Here is a 15,995-nt window from a genome sequence, read left to right as displayed (position 1 = left end):
GGAGTGTGTATTATGGGGTTCTGCAGCAGCTGGGAGTGTGTATTATTGGGTTCTGCAGCAGCTGGGAGTGTGTATTATGGGGTTCTGCAGCAGCTGGGAGTGTGTATTATGGGGTTCTGCAGTAGCTGTGGACTATAACAAGGTTACGCAGTAACTGAGGAAAGTAGTATAAGCTTCGGCAGCAGTTGATGTGTGTAGTATGTGTTTCCAAAAATAACACCACATGTCACATGACCTGAGACAATAACAGCTTTATTTCTTTTATTACATTATATTCAGACATAACAAGTAGAGGGCGGAGCTATAGGTCAGTAGTTACTTATCACAGTGTAGGCGGAGCCATAGGGAGGCAGAGAGACTACAGGAGATACAATGGGGGGGGGGGGGAGGAAGGTAGGGGGGAGGGGAGCAGCAGCGCTCCACAGGGGGCTTCATGCTTCACTATTTATTAACGGAGAGGGCGATGGTGATAATAACCACCAGGAGGACGAGGAGCCCAGTAGAGATGAGACAAAACTTCACCATCCGAGCGCGTCTCTGAAACACAGAAAAGAGACAGATATAAGGAAGCTGAGACTGTATAATCTGTAGTGGTGGTGTATAATCTGTATGTAGTGAGATCCCCCTAGTGGTGGTGTATAATCTGTATGTAGTGATCTCCCTCTAGTGGTGGTGTATAATCTGTATGTAGTGATCTCCCCCTAGTGGTGGTGTATAATCTGTATGTAGTGAGATCCCCCTAGTGGTGGTGTATAATCTGTATGTAGTGATCTCCCTCTAGTGGTGGTGTATAATCTGTATGTAGTGATCTCCCCCTAGTGGTGGTGTATAATGTGTATGTAGTGATCCCCCCCTAGTGGTGGTGTATAATCTGTATGTAGTGATCTCCCCCTAGTGGTGGTGTATAATCTGTATGTAGTGATCTCCTCCTAGTGGTGGTGTATAATCTGTATGTAGTGATCTCCCCCTAGTGGTGGTGTATAATCTGTATGTAGTGTTCTCCCCCTAGTGGTGGTGTATAATCTGTATGTAGTGATCTCCCCCAAGTGGTGGTGTATAATCTGTATGTAGTGATCTCCCCCTAGTGGTGGTGTATAATCTGTATGTAGTGATCTCCCCCTAGTGGTGGTGTATAATGTGTATGTAGTGATCCCCCCCCTAGTGGTGGTGTATAATCTGTATGTAGTGATCTCCCCCTAGTGGTGGTGTATAATCTGTATGTAGTGATCTCCCCCTAATGGTGGTGTATAATCTGTATGTAGTGATCTCCCCCTAGTGGTGGTGTATAATGTGTATGCAGTGATCTCCTCCTAGTGCTGGTGTATAATCTGTATGTAGTGATCTCCCCCTAGTGGTGGTGTATATTCTGTATGTAGTGATCCCCCCCTAGTGGTGGTGTATAATGTGTATGTAGTGATCTCCCCCTAGTGGTGGTGTATAATCTGTATGTAGTGATCTCCCCCTAGTGGTGGTGTATAACTTGTATGTAGTGATCTCCCCCTAGTGGTGGTGTATAATGTGTATGTAGTGATCTCCCCCTAGTGGTGGTGTATAATCTGTATGTAGTGAGCTCCCCCTAGTGGTGGTGTATAATCTGTATGTAGTGATCCCCCCTAGTGGTGGTGTATAATCTGTATGTAGTGATCTCCCCCTAGTGGTGGTGTATAATGTGTATGTAGTGATCCCCCCCCTAGTGGTGGTGTATAATCTGTATGTAGTGATCTCCCCCTAGTGGTGGTGTATAATCTGTATGTAGTGATCTCCTCCTAGTGGTGGTGTATAATCTGTATGTAGTGATCTCCCCCTAGTGGTGGTGTATAATCTGTATGTAGTGTTCTCCCCCTAGTGGTGGTGTATAATCTGTATGTAGTGATCTCCCCCAAGTGGTGGTGTATAATCTGTATGTAGTGATCTCCCCCTAGTGGTGGTGTATAATCTGTATGTAGTGATCTCCCCCTAGTGGTGGTGTATAATGTGTATGTAGTGATCCCCCCCTAGTGGTGGTGTATAATCTGTATGTAGTGATCTCCCCCTAGTGGTGGTGTATAATCTGTATGTAGTGATCTCCCCCTAGTGGTGGTGTATAATCTGTATGTAGTGATCTCCCCCTAGTGGTGGTGTATAATGTGTATGCAGTGATCTCCTCCTAGTGCTGGTGTATAATCTGTATGTAGTGATCTCCCCCTAGTGGTGGTGTATATTCTGTATGTAGTGATCCCCCCCTAGTGGTGGTGTATAATGTGTATGTAGTGATCTCCCCCTAGTGGTGGTGTATAATCTGTATGTAGTGATCTCCCCCTAGTGGTGGTGTATAACTTGTATGTAGTGATCTCCCCCTAGTGGTGGTGTATAATGTGTATGTAGTGATCTCCCCCTAGTGGTGGTGTATAATCTGTATGTAGTGAGCTCCCCCTAGTGGTGGTGTATAATCTGTATGTAGTGATCCCCCCTAGTGGTGGTGTATAATCTGTATGTAGTGATCTCCCCCTAGTGGTGGTGTATAATCTGTATGTAGTGATCTCCTCCTAGTGGTGGTGTATAATGTGTATGTAGTGATCTCCTCCTAGTGGTGGTGTATAATCTGTATGTAGTGATCTCCTCCTAGTGGTGGTGTATAATCTGTATGTAGTGATCTCCCCCTAGTGGTGGTGTATAATCTGTATGTAGTGATCTCCCCCTAGTGGTGGTGTATAATCTGTATGTAGTGATCTCCCCCTAGTGGTGGTGTATAATCTGTATGTAGTGATCTCCTCCTAGTGGTGGTGTATAATGTGTATGTAGTGATCTCCCCCTAGTGGTGGTGTATAATGTGTATGTAGTGATCTCCCCCTAGAGGTGGTGTATAATGTGTATGTAGTGATCTCCCCCTAGTGGTGGTGTAAAATCTGTATGTAGTGATCTCCCCCTAGTGGTGATGCATAATGTGTATGTAGTGATCTCCCCCTAGTGGTGGTGTATAATCTGTATGTAGTGATCTCCCCCTAGTGGTGGTGTATAATCTGTATGTAGTGATCTCCCCCTAGTGGTGATGCATAATGTGTATGTGGTGATCTCCTCCTAGTGGTGGTGTATAATGTGTATGTAGTGATCTCCCCCTAGTGGTGATGCATAATGTGTATGTAGTGATCTCCCCCTAGTGGTGGTGTATAATCTGTATGTAGTGATCTCCCCCTAGTGGTGGTGTATAATCTGTATGTAGTGATCTCCCCCTAGTGGTGTTGTATAATCTGTATGTAGTGATCTCCCCCTAGTGGTGGTGTATAATGTGTATGTAGTGATCTCCCCCTAGTGGTGGTGTATAATGTGTATGCAGTGATCTCCCCCTAGTGGTGGTGTATAATGTGTATGTAGTGATCTCCCCCTAGTGGTGGTGTATAATCTGTATGTAGCGATCTCCCCCTAGTGGTGGTGTATAATGTGTATGTAGTGAGCTCACCCTAGTGGTGGTGTATAATCTGTATGTAGTGAGCTCCCCCTAGTGGTGGTATATAATCTGTATGTAGTGATCTCCTCCTAGTGGTGGTGTATAATCTGTATGTAGTGAGCTCCCCCTAGTGGTGGTGTATAATCTGTATGTAGTGAGCTCCCCCTAGTGGTGGTGTATAATGTGTATGTAGTGAGCTCCTCCTAGTGGTGGTGTATAATGTGTATGTAGTGATCTCCCCCTAGTGGTGGTGTATAATGTGTATGTAGTGATCTCCCCCTAGTGGTGGTGTATAATCTGTATGTAGTGAGCTCCCCCTAGTGGTGGTGTATAATCTGTATGTAGTGGTCTCCTCCTAGTGGTGGTGTATAATCTGTATGTAGTGATCTCCCCCTAGTGGTGGTGTATAATCTGTATGTAGTGGTCTCCTCCTAGTGGTGGTGTATAATCTGTATGTAGTGATCTCCCCCTAGTGGTGGTGTATAATCTGTATGTAGTGATCTCCCCCTAGTGGTGGTGTATAATCTGTATGTAGTGAGCTCCCCCTAGTGGTGGTGTATAATATGTATGTAGTGAGCTCACCCTAGTGGTGGTGTATAATCTGTATGTAGTGAGCTCCCCCTAGTGGTGGTATATAATCTGTATGTAGTGATCTCCTCCTAGTGGTGGTGTATAATCTGTATGTAGTGATCTCCTCCTAGTGGTGGTGTATAATCTGTATGTAGTGATCTCCTCCTAGTGGTGGTGTATAATGTGTATGTAGTGATCTCCCCCTAGTGGTGGTGTATAATGTGTATGTAGTGATCTCCCCCTAGTGGTGGTGTATAATCTGTATGTAGTGATCTCCTCCGAGTGGTGGTGTATAACCTGTATGTAGTGATCTCCCCCTAGTGGTGGTGTATAATCTGTATGTAGTGATCTCCCCCTAGAGGTGGTGTATAATCTGTATGTAGTGACCCCCCCTAGTGGTGGTGTATAATCTGTATGCAGTGATTTCCACTTAGTGGTGGTGTATAATCTGTATGTAGTGATCTCCCCTAGTGGTGGTGTATAATCTGTATGTAGTGACCTCCTCCTAGTGGTGGTGTATAATCTGTATGTAGTGAGCTCCTCCTGGTGGTGATATATAATATGTGTGTAGTGATCTCCCCCTAGTGGTGGTGTATAATCTGTATGTAGTGAGCTCCCCCTAGTGGTGGTGTATAATCTGTATGTAGTGATCTCCTCCTAGTGGTGGTGTATAATCTGTATGTAGTGAGCTCCCCCTAGTGGTGGTGTATAATCTGTATGTAGTGATCTCCTCCTAGTGGTGGTGTATAATCTGTATGTAGTGAGCTCCCCCTAGTGGTGGTGTATAATATGTATGTAGTGAGCTCCCCCTAGTGGTGGTGTATAATCTGTATGTAGTGATCTCCTCCTAGTGGTGGTGTATAATCTGTATGTAGTGAGCTCCCCCTAGTGGTGGTGTATAATATGTATGTAGTGAGCTCCCCCTAGTGGTGGTGTATAATCTGAATGTAGTGAGCTCCCCCTAGTGGTGGTGTATAATATGTATGTAGTTAGCTCCCCCTAAAGGTGGTGTATAATCTGTATGTAGTGATCCCCCCCTAGTGGTGGTGTATAATCTGTATGTAGTGATCTCCCCCTAGTGGTGGTGTGTAATCTGTATGTAGTGAGCTCCCCCTAGTGGTGGTGTATAATCTGTATGTAGTGATCTCCCCCTAGTGGTGGTGTATAATCTGTATGTAGTGATCTCCCCCTAGTGGTGGTGTATAATCTGTATATAGTGAGCTCCCCCTAGTGGTGGTGTATAATCTGTATGTAGTGATCTCCCCCTAGTGGTGGTGTATAATCTGTATGTAGTGATCTCCTCCTAGTGGTGGTGTATAATGTGTATGTAGTGATCTTCCCCTAGTGGTGGTGTACAATCTGTATGTAGTGAGCTCCCCCTAGTGGTGGTGTATAATCTGTATGTAGTGATCTCTCCCTAGTGGTGATGTATAATCTGTATGTAGTGTTATTCCCCTAGTGGTGGTGTATAATCTGTATGTAGTGATCTCCCCCTAGTGGTGGTGTATAATGTGTATGTAGTGATCTCCCCCTAGTGGTGGTATATAATCTGTATGTAGTGAGCGTCCCCTAGTGGTGGTGTATAATCTGTATGTAGTGATCTCCTCCTAGTGGTGGTGTATAATCTGTATGTAGTGATCTCCTCCTAGTGGTGGTGTATAATCTGTATGTAGTGAGCGTCCCCCAGTGGTAGTGTATAATCTGTATGTAGTGAGCTCGCCCTAGTGGTGGTGTATAATCTGTATGTAGTGATCTCCCCCTAGTGGTAATGTATAATCTGTATGTAGTGACCTCCCTCTAGTGGTAATGTATAATCTGTATGTAGTGATCTCCTCCTAGTGGTGGTGTAAAATCTGTATGTAGTGATCTCCTCCTAGTGGTGATGTATAATCTGTATGTAGTGATCTCCCCCTAGTGGTGGTGTATAATATGTATGTAGTGATCCCCTCCTAGTGGTGGTGTATACTGTGTATGTAGTGATCTCCCCCTAGTGGTGGTGTATAATCTGTATGTAGTGAGCTCCCCCTAGTGGTGGTGTATAATCTATATGTAGTGAGCTCCTCCTAGTGGTGGTGTATAATCTGTATGTAGTGATCTCCCCCTAGTGGTGGTGTATAATCTGTATGTAGTGAGCGTCCCCTAGTGGTGGTGTATAATCTATATGTAGTGAGCTCCCCCTAGTGGTGGTGTATAATCTGTATGTAGTGAGCTCCTCCTAGTGGTGGTGTATAATCTGTATGTAGTGATCTCCTCCTAGTGGTGGTATATAATCTGTATGTAGTGATCTCCCCCTAGTGGTGGTGTATAATATGTATGTAGTGATCCCCTCCTAGTGGTGGTGTATACTGTGTATGTAGTGATCTCCCCCTAGTGGTGGTGTATAATGTTTATATAGTGATCTCCCCCTAGTGGAGGTGTATAATCTGTATGTAGTGAGCTCCCCCTAGTGGTGGTGTATAATCTATATGTAGTGATCTCCCCCTAGTGGTAATGTATAATCTGTATGTAGTGATCTCCCCCTAGTGGAGGTGTATAATCTTTATGTAGTGAGCTCCCCCTAGTGGTGGTGTATAATCTATATGTAGTGATCTCCCCCTAGTGGTAATGTATAATCTGTATGTAGTGACCTCCCTCTAGTGGTAATGTATAATCTGTATGTAGTGATCTCCTCCTAGTGGTGGTGTATAATCTGTATGTAGTGATCTTCCCCTAGTGGTGTTGTATAATCTGTATGTAGTGATCTCCTCCTAGTAGTGGTGTATAATCTGTATGTAGTGATCTCCCCCTAGTGGTGGTGTATAATCTGTATGTAGTGATCTCCCCCTAGTGGTGGTGTATAATCTGTATGTAGTGATCTCCTCCTAGTGGTGGTGTATAATCTGTATGTAGTGATCTCCTCCTAGTGGTGATGTATAATCTGTATGTAGTGATCTCCCCCTAGTGGTGGTGTATAATCTGTATGTAGTGATCTCCACCTAGTGGTGGTGTATACTGTGTATGTAGTGATCTCCCCCTAGTGGTGGTGTATAATGTTTATATAGTGATCTCCCCCTAGTGGTGGTGTATAATCTGTATGTAGTGAGCTCCCCCTAGTGGTGGTGTATAATCTGTATGTAGTGATCTCCTCCTAGTGGTGGTGTATAATCTGTATGTAGTGATCTCCCCCTAGTGGTGGTGTATAATCTGTATGTAGTGATCTCCCCCTAGTGGTGGTGTATAATCTGTATGTAGTGAGCTCCCCCTAGTGGTGTTGTATAATCTGTATGCAGTGATCTCCCCCTAGTGGTGTTGTATAATCTGTATGTAGTGATCCCCCCCTAGTGGTGGTGTATAATCTGTATGTAGTGATCTCCTCCTAGTGGTGGTGTATAATCTGTATGTAGTGATCTCCCCCTAGTGGTGGTGTATAATCTGTATGTAGTGATCTCCTCCTAGTGGTGGTGTATAATCTGTATGTAGTGAGCTCCCCCTAGTGGTGGTATATAATCAGTATGTAGTGATCTCCCCCTAGTGGTGGTGTTTAATGTGTATGTAGTGATCTCCCCCTAGTGGTGGTGTATAATCTGTATGTAGTGATCCCCCCTAGTGGTGGTGTATAATATGTATGTAGTGATCTCCCCCTAGTGGTGGTGTATAATCTGTATGTAGTGATCTCCCCCTAGTGGTGGTGTATAATCTGTATGTAGTGAGCTCCCCCTAGTGGTGGTGTATAATCTGTATGTAGTGATCTCCTCCTAGTGGTGGTGTATAATCTGTATGTAGTGAGCTCCCCCTAGTGGTGGTGTATAATCTGTATGTAGTGATCTCCTCCTAGTGGTGGTGTATAATCTGTATGTAGTGAGCTCCCCCTAGTGGTGGTGTATAATATGTATGTAGTGAGCTCCCCCTAGTGGTGGTGTATAATCTGTATGTAGTGATCTCCTCCTAGTGGTGGTGTATAATCTGTATGTAGTGAGCTCCCCCTAGTGGTGGTGTATAATATGTATGTAGTGAGCTCCCCCTAGTGGTGGTGTATAATCTGAATGTAGTGAGCTCCCCCTAGTGGTGGTGTATAATATGTATGTAGTGAGCTCCCCCTAAAGGTGGTGTATAATCTGTATGTAGTGATCCCCCCCTAGTGGTGGTGTATAATCTGTATGTAGTGATCTCCCCCTAGTGGTGGTGTGTAATCTGTATGTAGTGAGCTCCCCCTAGTGGTGGTGTATAATCTGTATGTAGTGATCTCCCCCTAGTGGTGGTGTATAATCTGTATGTAGTGATCTCCCCCTAGTGGTGGTGTATAATCTGTATATAGTGAGCTCCCCCTAGTGGTGGTGTATAATCTGTATGTAGTGATCTCCCCCTAGTGGTGGTGTATAATCTGTATGTAGTGATCTCCTCCTAGTGGTGGTGTATAATGTGTATGTAGTGATCTTCCCCTAGTGGTGGTGTACAATCTGTATGTAGTGAGCTCCCCCTAGTGGTGGTGTATAATCTGTATGTAGTGATCTCTCCCTAGTGGTGATGTATAATCTGTATGTAGTGTTATTCCCCTAGTGGTGGTGTATAATCTGTATGTAGTGATCTCCCCCTAGTGGTGGTGTATAATGTGTATGTAGTGATCTCCCCCTAGTGGTGGTGTATAATCTGTATGTAGTGATCTCCTCCTAGTGGTGGTGTATAATCTGTATGTAGTGATCTCCTCCTAGTGGTGGTGTATAATCTGTATGTAGTGAGCGTCCCCCAGTGGTAGTGTATAATCTGTATGTAGTGAGCTCGCCCTAGTGGTGGTGTATAATCTGTATGTAGTGATCTCCCCCTAGTGGTAATGTATAATCTGTATGTAGTGACCTCCCTCTAGTGGTAATGTATAATCTGTATGTAGTGATCTCCTCCTAGTGGTGGTGTAAAATCTGTATGTAGTGATCTCCTCCTAGTGGTGATGTATAATCTGTATGTAGTGATCTCCCCCTAGTGGTGGTGTATAATATGTATGTAGTGATCCCCTCCTAGTGGTGGTGTATACTGTGTATGTAGTGATCTCCCCCTAGTGGTGGTGTATAATCTGTATGTAGTGAGCTCCCCCTAGTGGTGGTGTATAATCTATATGTAGTGAGCTCCTCCTAGTGGTGGTGTATAATCTGTATGTAGTGATCTCCTCCTAGTGGTGGTGTATAATCTGTATGTAGTGAGCGTCCCCTAGTGGTGGTGTATAATCTATATGTAGTGAGCTCCCCCTAGTGGTGGTGTATAATCTGTATGTAGTGATCTCCTCCTAGTGGTGGTATATAATCTGTATGTAGTGATCTCCCCCTAGTGGTGGTGTATAATATGTATGTAGTGATCCCCTCCTAGTGGTGGTGTATACTGTGTATGTAGTGATCTCCCCCTAGTGGTGGTGTATAATGTTTATATAGTGATCTCCCCCTAGTGGAGGTGTATAATCTGTATGTAGTGAGCTCCCCCTAGTGGTGGTGTATAATCTATATGTAGTGATCTCCCCCTAGTGGTAATGTATAATCTGTATGTAGTGATCTCCCCCTAGTGGAGGTGTATAATCTTTATGTAGTGAGCTCCCCCTAGTGGTGGTGTATAATCTATATGTAGTGATCTCCCCCTAGTGGTAATGTATAATCTGTATGTAGTGACCTCCCTCTAGTGGTAATGTATAATCTGTATGTAGTGATCTCCTCCTAGTGGTGGTGTATAATCTGTATGTAGTGATCTTCCCCTAGTGGTGTTGTATAATCTGTATGTAGTGATCTCCTCCTAGTAGTGGTGTATAATCTGTATGTAGTGATCTCCCCCTAGTGGTGGTGTATAATCTGTATGTAGTGATCTCCCCCTAGTGGTGGTGTATAATCTGTATGTAGTGATCTCCTCCTAGTGGTGGTGTATAATCTGTATGTAGTGATCTCCTCCTAGTGGTGATGTATAATCTGTATGTAGTGATCTCCCCCTAGTGGTGGTGTATAATCTGTATGTAGTGATCTCCACCTAGTGGTGGTGTATACTGTGTATGTAGTGATCTCCCCCTAGTGGTGGTGTATAATGTTTATATAGTGATCTCCCCCTAGTGGTGGTGTATAATCTGTATGTAGTGAGCTCCCCCTAGTGGTGGTGTATAATCTGTATGTAGTGATCTCCTCCTAGTGGTGGTGTATAATCTGTATGTAGTGATCTCCCCCTAGTGGTGGTGTATAATCTGTATGTAGTGATCTCCCCCTAGTGGTGGTGTATAATCTGTATGTAGTGAGCTCCCCCTAGTGGTGTTGTATAATCTGTATGCAGTGATCTCCCCCTAGTGGTGTTGTATAATCTGTATGTAGTGATCCCCCCCTAGTGGTGGTGTATAATCTGTATGTAGTGATCTCCTCCTAGTGGTGGTGTATAATCTGTATGTAGTGATCTCCCCCTAGTGGTGGTGTATAATCTGTATGTAGTGATCTCCTCCTAGTGGTGGTGTATAATCTGTATGTAGTGAGCTCCCCCTAGTGGTGGTATATAATCAGTATGTAGTGATCTCCCCCTAGTGGTGGTGTTTAATGTGTATGTAGTGATCTCCCCCTAGTGGTGGTGTATAATCTGTATGTAGTGATCCCCCCTAGTGGTGGTGTATAATATGTATGTAGTGATCTCCCCCTAGTGGTGGTGTATAATCTGTATGTAGTGATCTCCCCCTAGTGGTGGTGTATAATCTGTATGTAGTGAGCTCCCCCTAGTGGTGGTGTATAATCTGTATGTAGTGATCTCCTCCTAGTGGTGGTGTATAATCTGTATGTAGTGAGCTCCCCCTAGTGGTGGTGTATAATCTGTATGTAGTGATCTCCTCCTAGTGGTGGTGTATAATCTGTATGTAGTGAGCTCCCCCTAGTGGTGGTGTATAATATGTATGTAGTGAGCTCCCCCTAGTGGTGGTGTATAATCTGTATGTAGTGATCTCCTCCTAGTGGTGGTGTATAATCTGTATGTAGTGAGCTCCCCCTAGTGGTGGTGTATAATATGTATGTAGTGAGCTCCCCCTAGTGGTGGTGTATAATCTGAATGTAGTGAGCTCCCCCTAGTGGTGGTGTATAATATGTATGTAGTGAGCTCCCCCTAAAGGTGGTGTATAATCTGTATGTAGTGATCCCCCCCTAGTGGTGGTGTATAATCTGTATGTAGTGATCTCCCCCTAGTGGTGGTGTGTAATCTGTATGTAGTGAGCTCCCCCTAGTGGTGGTGTATAATCTGTATGTAGTGATCTCCCCCTAGTGGTGGTGTATAATCTGTATGTAGTGATCTCCCCCTAGTGGTGGTGTATAATCTGTATATAGTGAGCTCCCCCTAGTGGTGGTGTATAATCTGTATGTAGTGATCTCCCCCTAGTGGTGGTGTATAATCTGTATGTAGTGATCTCCTCCTAGTGGTGGTGTATAATGTGTATGTAGTGATCTTCCCCTAGTGGTGGTGTACAATCTGTATGTAGTGAGCTCCCCCTAGTGGTGGTGTATAATCTGTATGTAGTGATCTCTCCCTAGTGGTGATGTATAATCTGTATGTAGTGTTATTCCCCTAGTGGTGGTGTATAATCTGTATGTAGTGATCTCCCCCTAGTGGTGGTGTATAATGTGTATGTAGTGATCTCCCCCTAGTGGTGGTGTATAATCTGTATGTAGTGATCTCCTCCTAGTGGTGGTGTATAATCTGTATGTAGTGATCTCCTCCTAGTGGTGGTGTATAATCTGTATGTAGTGAGCGTCCCCCAGTGGTAGTGTATAATCTGTATGTAGTGAGCTCGCCCTAGTGGTGGTGTATAATCTGTATGTAGTGATCTCCCCCTAGTGGTAATGTATAATCTGTATGTAGTGACCTCCCTCTAGTGGTAATGTATAATCTGTATGTAGTGATCTCCTCCTAGTGGTGGTGTAAAATCTGTATGTAGTGATCTCCTCCTAGTGGTGATGTATAATCTGTATGTAGTGATCTCCCCCTAGTGGTGGTGTATAATATGTATGTAGTGATCCCCTCCTAGTGGTGGTGTATACTGTGTATGTAGTGATCTCCCCCTAGTGGTGGTGTATAATCTGTATGTAGTGAGCTCCCCCTAGTGGTGGTGTATAATCTATATGTAGTGAGCTCCTCCTAGTGGTGGTGTATAATCTGTATGTAGTGATCTCCTCCTAGTGGTGGTGTATAATCTGTATGTAGTGAGCGTCCCCTAGTGGTGGTGTATAATCTATATGTAGTGAGCTCCCCCTAGTGGTGGTGTATAATCTGTATGTAGTGATCTCCTCCTAGTGGTGGTATATAATCTGTATGTAGTGATCTCCCCCTAGTGGTGGTGTATAATATGTATGTAGTGATCCCCTCCTAGTGGTGGTGTATACTGTGTATGTAGTGATCTCCCCCTAGTGGTGGTGTATAATGTTTATATAGTGATCTCCCCCTAGTGGAGGTGTATAATCTGTATGTAGTGAGCTCCCCCTAGTGGTGGTGTATAATCTATATGTAGTGATCTCCCCCTAGTGGTAATGTATAATCTGTATGTAGTGATCTCCCCCTAGTGGCGGTGTATAATCTTTATGTAGTGAGCTCCCCCTAGTGGTGGTGTATAATCTATATGTAGTGATCTCCCCCTAGTGGTAATGTATAATCTGTATGTAGTGATCTCCCCCTAGTGGAGGTGTATAATCTTTATGTAGTGATCTCCTCCTAGTGGTGGTGTATAATCTGTATGTAGTGATCTCCCCCTAGTGGTGTTGTATAATCTGTATGTAGTGATCTCCTCCTAGTAGTGGTGTATAATCTGTATGTAGTGATCTCCCCCTAGTGGTGGTGTATAATCTGTATGTAGTGATCTCCCCCTAGTGGTGGTGTATAATCTGTATGTAGTGATCTCCTCCTAGTGGTGGTGTATAATCTGTATGTAGTGATCTCCTCCTAGTGGTGATGTATAATCTGTATGTAGTGATCTCCCCCTAGTGGTGGTGTATAATCTGTATGTAGTGATCTCCACCTAGTGGTGGTGTATACTGTGTATGTAGTGATCTCCCCCTAGTGGTGGTGTATAATGTTTATATAGTGATCTCCCCCTAGTGGTGGTGTATAATCTGTATGTAGTGAGCTCCCCCTAGTGGTGGTGTATAATCTGTATGTAGTGATCTCCTCCTAGTGGTGGTGTATAATCTGTATGTAGTGATCTCCTCCTAGTGGTGGTGTATAATCTGTATGTAGTGATCTCCTCCTAGTGGTGGTGTATAATGTGTATGTAGTGATCTCCTCCTCGTGGTGGTGTATAATCTGTATGTAGTGAGCTCCCCCTAGTCGTGGTGTATAATGTGTATGTAGTGATCTCCCCCTAGTGGTGGTGTATAATCGGTATGTAGTGAGCTCCTCCTAGTGGTGGTGTATAATCTGTATGTAGTGATCTCCCCCTAGTGGTGGTGTATAATGTGTATGTAGTGATCTCCCCCTAGTGGTGGTGTATAATCTGTATGTAGTGATCTCCCCCTAGTGGTGGTGTATGATGTGTATGTAGTGATCTCCTCCTAGTGGTGGTGTATAATCTGTATGGAGTGATCTCCTCCTAGTGGTGATGTATAATCTGTATGTAGTGATCTTCCCCTAGTGGTGGTGTATAATGTGTATGTAGTGATCTCCCCCTAGTGGTGGTGTATAATCTGTATGTAGTGATCTCCTCCTAGTGGTGGTGTATAATCTGTATGTAGTGAGCTCCCCCTAGTGGTGGTGTATAATCTGTATGTAGTGATCTCCTCCTAGTGGTGGTGTATAATCTGTATGTAGTGATCTCCCCCTAGTGGTGGTGTATAATGTGTATGTAGTGATCTCCCCCTAGTGGTGGTGTATAATCTGTATGTAGTGATCTCCCCCTAGTGGTGGTGTATGATGTGTATGTAGTGATCTCCTCCTAGTGGTGGTGTATAATCTGTATGTAGTGATCTCCCCCTAGTGGTGGTGTATAATGTGTATGTAGTGATCTCCCCCTAGTGGTGGTGTATAATCTGTATGGAGTGATCTCCTCCTAGTGGTGATGTATAATCTGTATGTAGTGATCTTCCCCTAGTGGTGGTGTATAATCTGTATGTAGTGATCTCCTCCTAGTGGTGGTGTATAATGTATATGTAGTGATCTCCCCCTAGTGGTGGTGTATAATGTGTATGTAGTGAGCTCCTCCTAGTGGTGGTGTATAATGTGTATGTAGTGATCTCCCCCTAGTGGTGATGTATAATCTGTATGTAGTGATCTCCTCCTAGTGGTGGTGTATAATCTGTATGTAGTGATCTCCCCCTAGTGGTGGTGTATAATGTGTATGTAGTGATCTCCTCCTAGTGGTGGTGTATAATGTGTATGTAGTGATCATCCCCTAGTGGTGGTGTATAATCTGTATGTAGTGATCTCCTTCTAGTGGTGGTGTATAATCTGTATGTAGTGATCTCCTCCTAGTGGTGGTGTATAATCTGTATGTAGTGATCTCCTCCTAGTGGTGGTGTATAATGTGTATGTAGTGATCTCCCCCTAGTGGTGGTGTATAATGTGTATGTAGTGATCTCCTAGTGGTGATGTATAATGTGTATGTAGTGATCTCCTAGTGGTGGTGTATAATGTGTATGTAGTGAGCTCCTCCTAGTGGTGGTGTATAATGTGTATGTAGTGAGCTCCTCCTAGTGGTGGTGTATAATATGTATGTAGTGATCTCCTCCTAGTGGTGGTGTGTAATGTGTATGTAGTGATCTCCCCCTAGCGGTGGTGTATAATCTGTATGTAGTGATCTCCCCCTAGTGGTGGTGTATAATCTGTATGTAGTGATCTCCCCAAAGTGGTGGTGTATAATGTGTATGTAGTGATCTCCTCCTAGTGGTGATGTATAATCTGTATGTAGTGATCTCCTCCTAGTAGTGGTGTATAATCTGTATGTAGTGATCTCCTCCTAGTGGTGGTGTATGTGTATGTAGTGATCTGCTCCTAGTGGTGGTGTATGATCTGTATGTAGTGATCTCCCCCTAGTGGTGGTGTATAATCTGTATGTAGTGATCTCCCCCTAGTGGTGGTGTATAATCTGTATGTAGTGATCTCCTCCTAGTGGTGGTGTATAATCTGTATGCAGTGATCTCCCCCTAGTGGTGGTGTATAATCTGTATGTAGTGAGCTCCTCCTAGTGGTGGTGTATAATGTGTATGTAGTGAGCTCCCCCTAGTGGTGGTGTATAATGTGTATGTAGTGATCTCCCCCTAGTGGTGGTGTATAATCTGTAAGTAGTTATCTCCCCCTAGTGGTGGTGTATAATGTGTATGTAGTGATCTCCTCCTAGTGGTGGTGTATAATCTGTATGTAGTGAGCTCCTCCTAGTGGTGGTGTATAATGTGTATGTAGTGATCTCCCCCTAGTGGTGGTGTATAATGTGTATGTAGTGATCTCCCCCTAGTGGTGGTGTATAATGTGTATGTAGTGTTCTCCCCCTAGTGGTGGTGTATAATCTGTATGTAGTGATCTCCTCCTAGTGGTGGTGTATAATGTGTATGTAGTGAGCTCCTCCTAGTGGAGGTGTATAATCTGTATGTAGTGATCTCCTCCTAGTGGTGGTGTATAATCTGTATGTAGTGATCTCCTCCTAGTAGTGGTGTATAATGTGTATGGAGTGATCTCCTCCTAGTGGTGATGTATAATCTGTATGTAGTGATCTCCTCCTAGTAGTGGTGTATAATGTGTATGGAGTGATCTCCTCCTAGTGGTGGTGTATAATCTGTATGTAGTGATCCCCCCTAGTGGTGGTGTATAATCTGTATGTAGTGATCTCCTCCTAGTGGTGGTGTATAATGTGTATGTAGTGATCTCCTCCTAGTGGTGATGTATAATCTGTATGTAGTGATCTCCCACTAGTGGTGGTGTATAATCTGTATGTAGTGATCTCCCCCTAGTGGTGGTGTATAATCTGTATGTAGTGAGCTCCCCCTAGTGGTGATGTATAATCTGTATGTAGTGATCTCCCCCTAGTGGTGGTGTATAATCTGTATGTAGTGAT

At 44.1% G+C, this 15,995-nt stretch overlaps 1 protein-coding gene across 1 annotated transcript in view; it reads right to left on the bottom strand.

The window, feature by feature from the left end:
• Positions 1-226: 226 nt before the first annotated feature.
• The window catches only part of TSNARE1 (t-SNARE domain containing 1), a 209,500-nt gene continuing 193,731 nt past the window's right edge, over positions 227-15,995 (bottom strand). The window contains exon 12 of the mRNA XM_072151091.1: positions 227-537. Coding sequence (XP_072007192.1) covers positions 442-537 — 96 coding nt within the window. The 3' untranslated portion in view covers positions 227-441. The remainder of the gene's footprint in view (positions 538-15,995) is intronic.

The sequence above is a fragment of the Engystomops pustulosus genome, chromosome 5 (assembly GCF_040894005.1).
Source record: "Engystomops pustulosus chromosome 5, aEngPut4.maternal, whole genome shotgun sequence".
Classification (NCBI taxonomy): domain Eukaryota; kingdom Metazoa; phylum Chordata; class Amphibia; order Anura; family Leptodactylidae; genus Engystomops; species Engystomops pustulosus.
The sequence above is the reverse complement of the archived record's forward strand: the minus strand, read 5'-3'. Positions and strand labels throughout refer to the sequence as shown.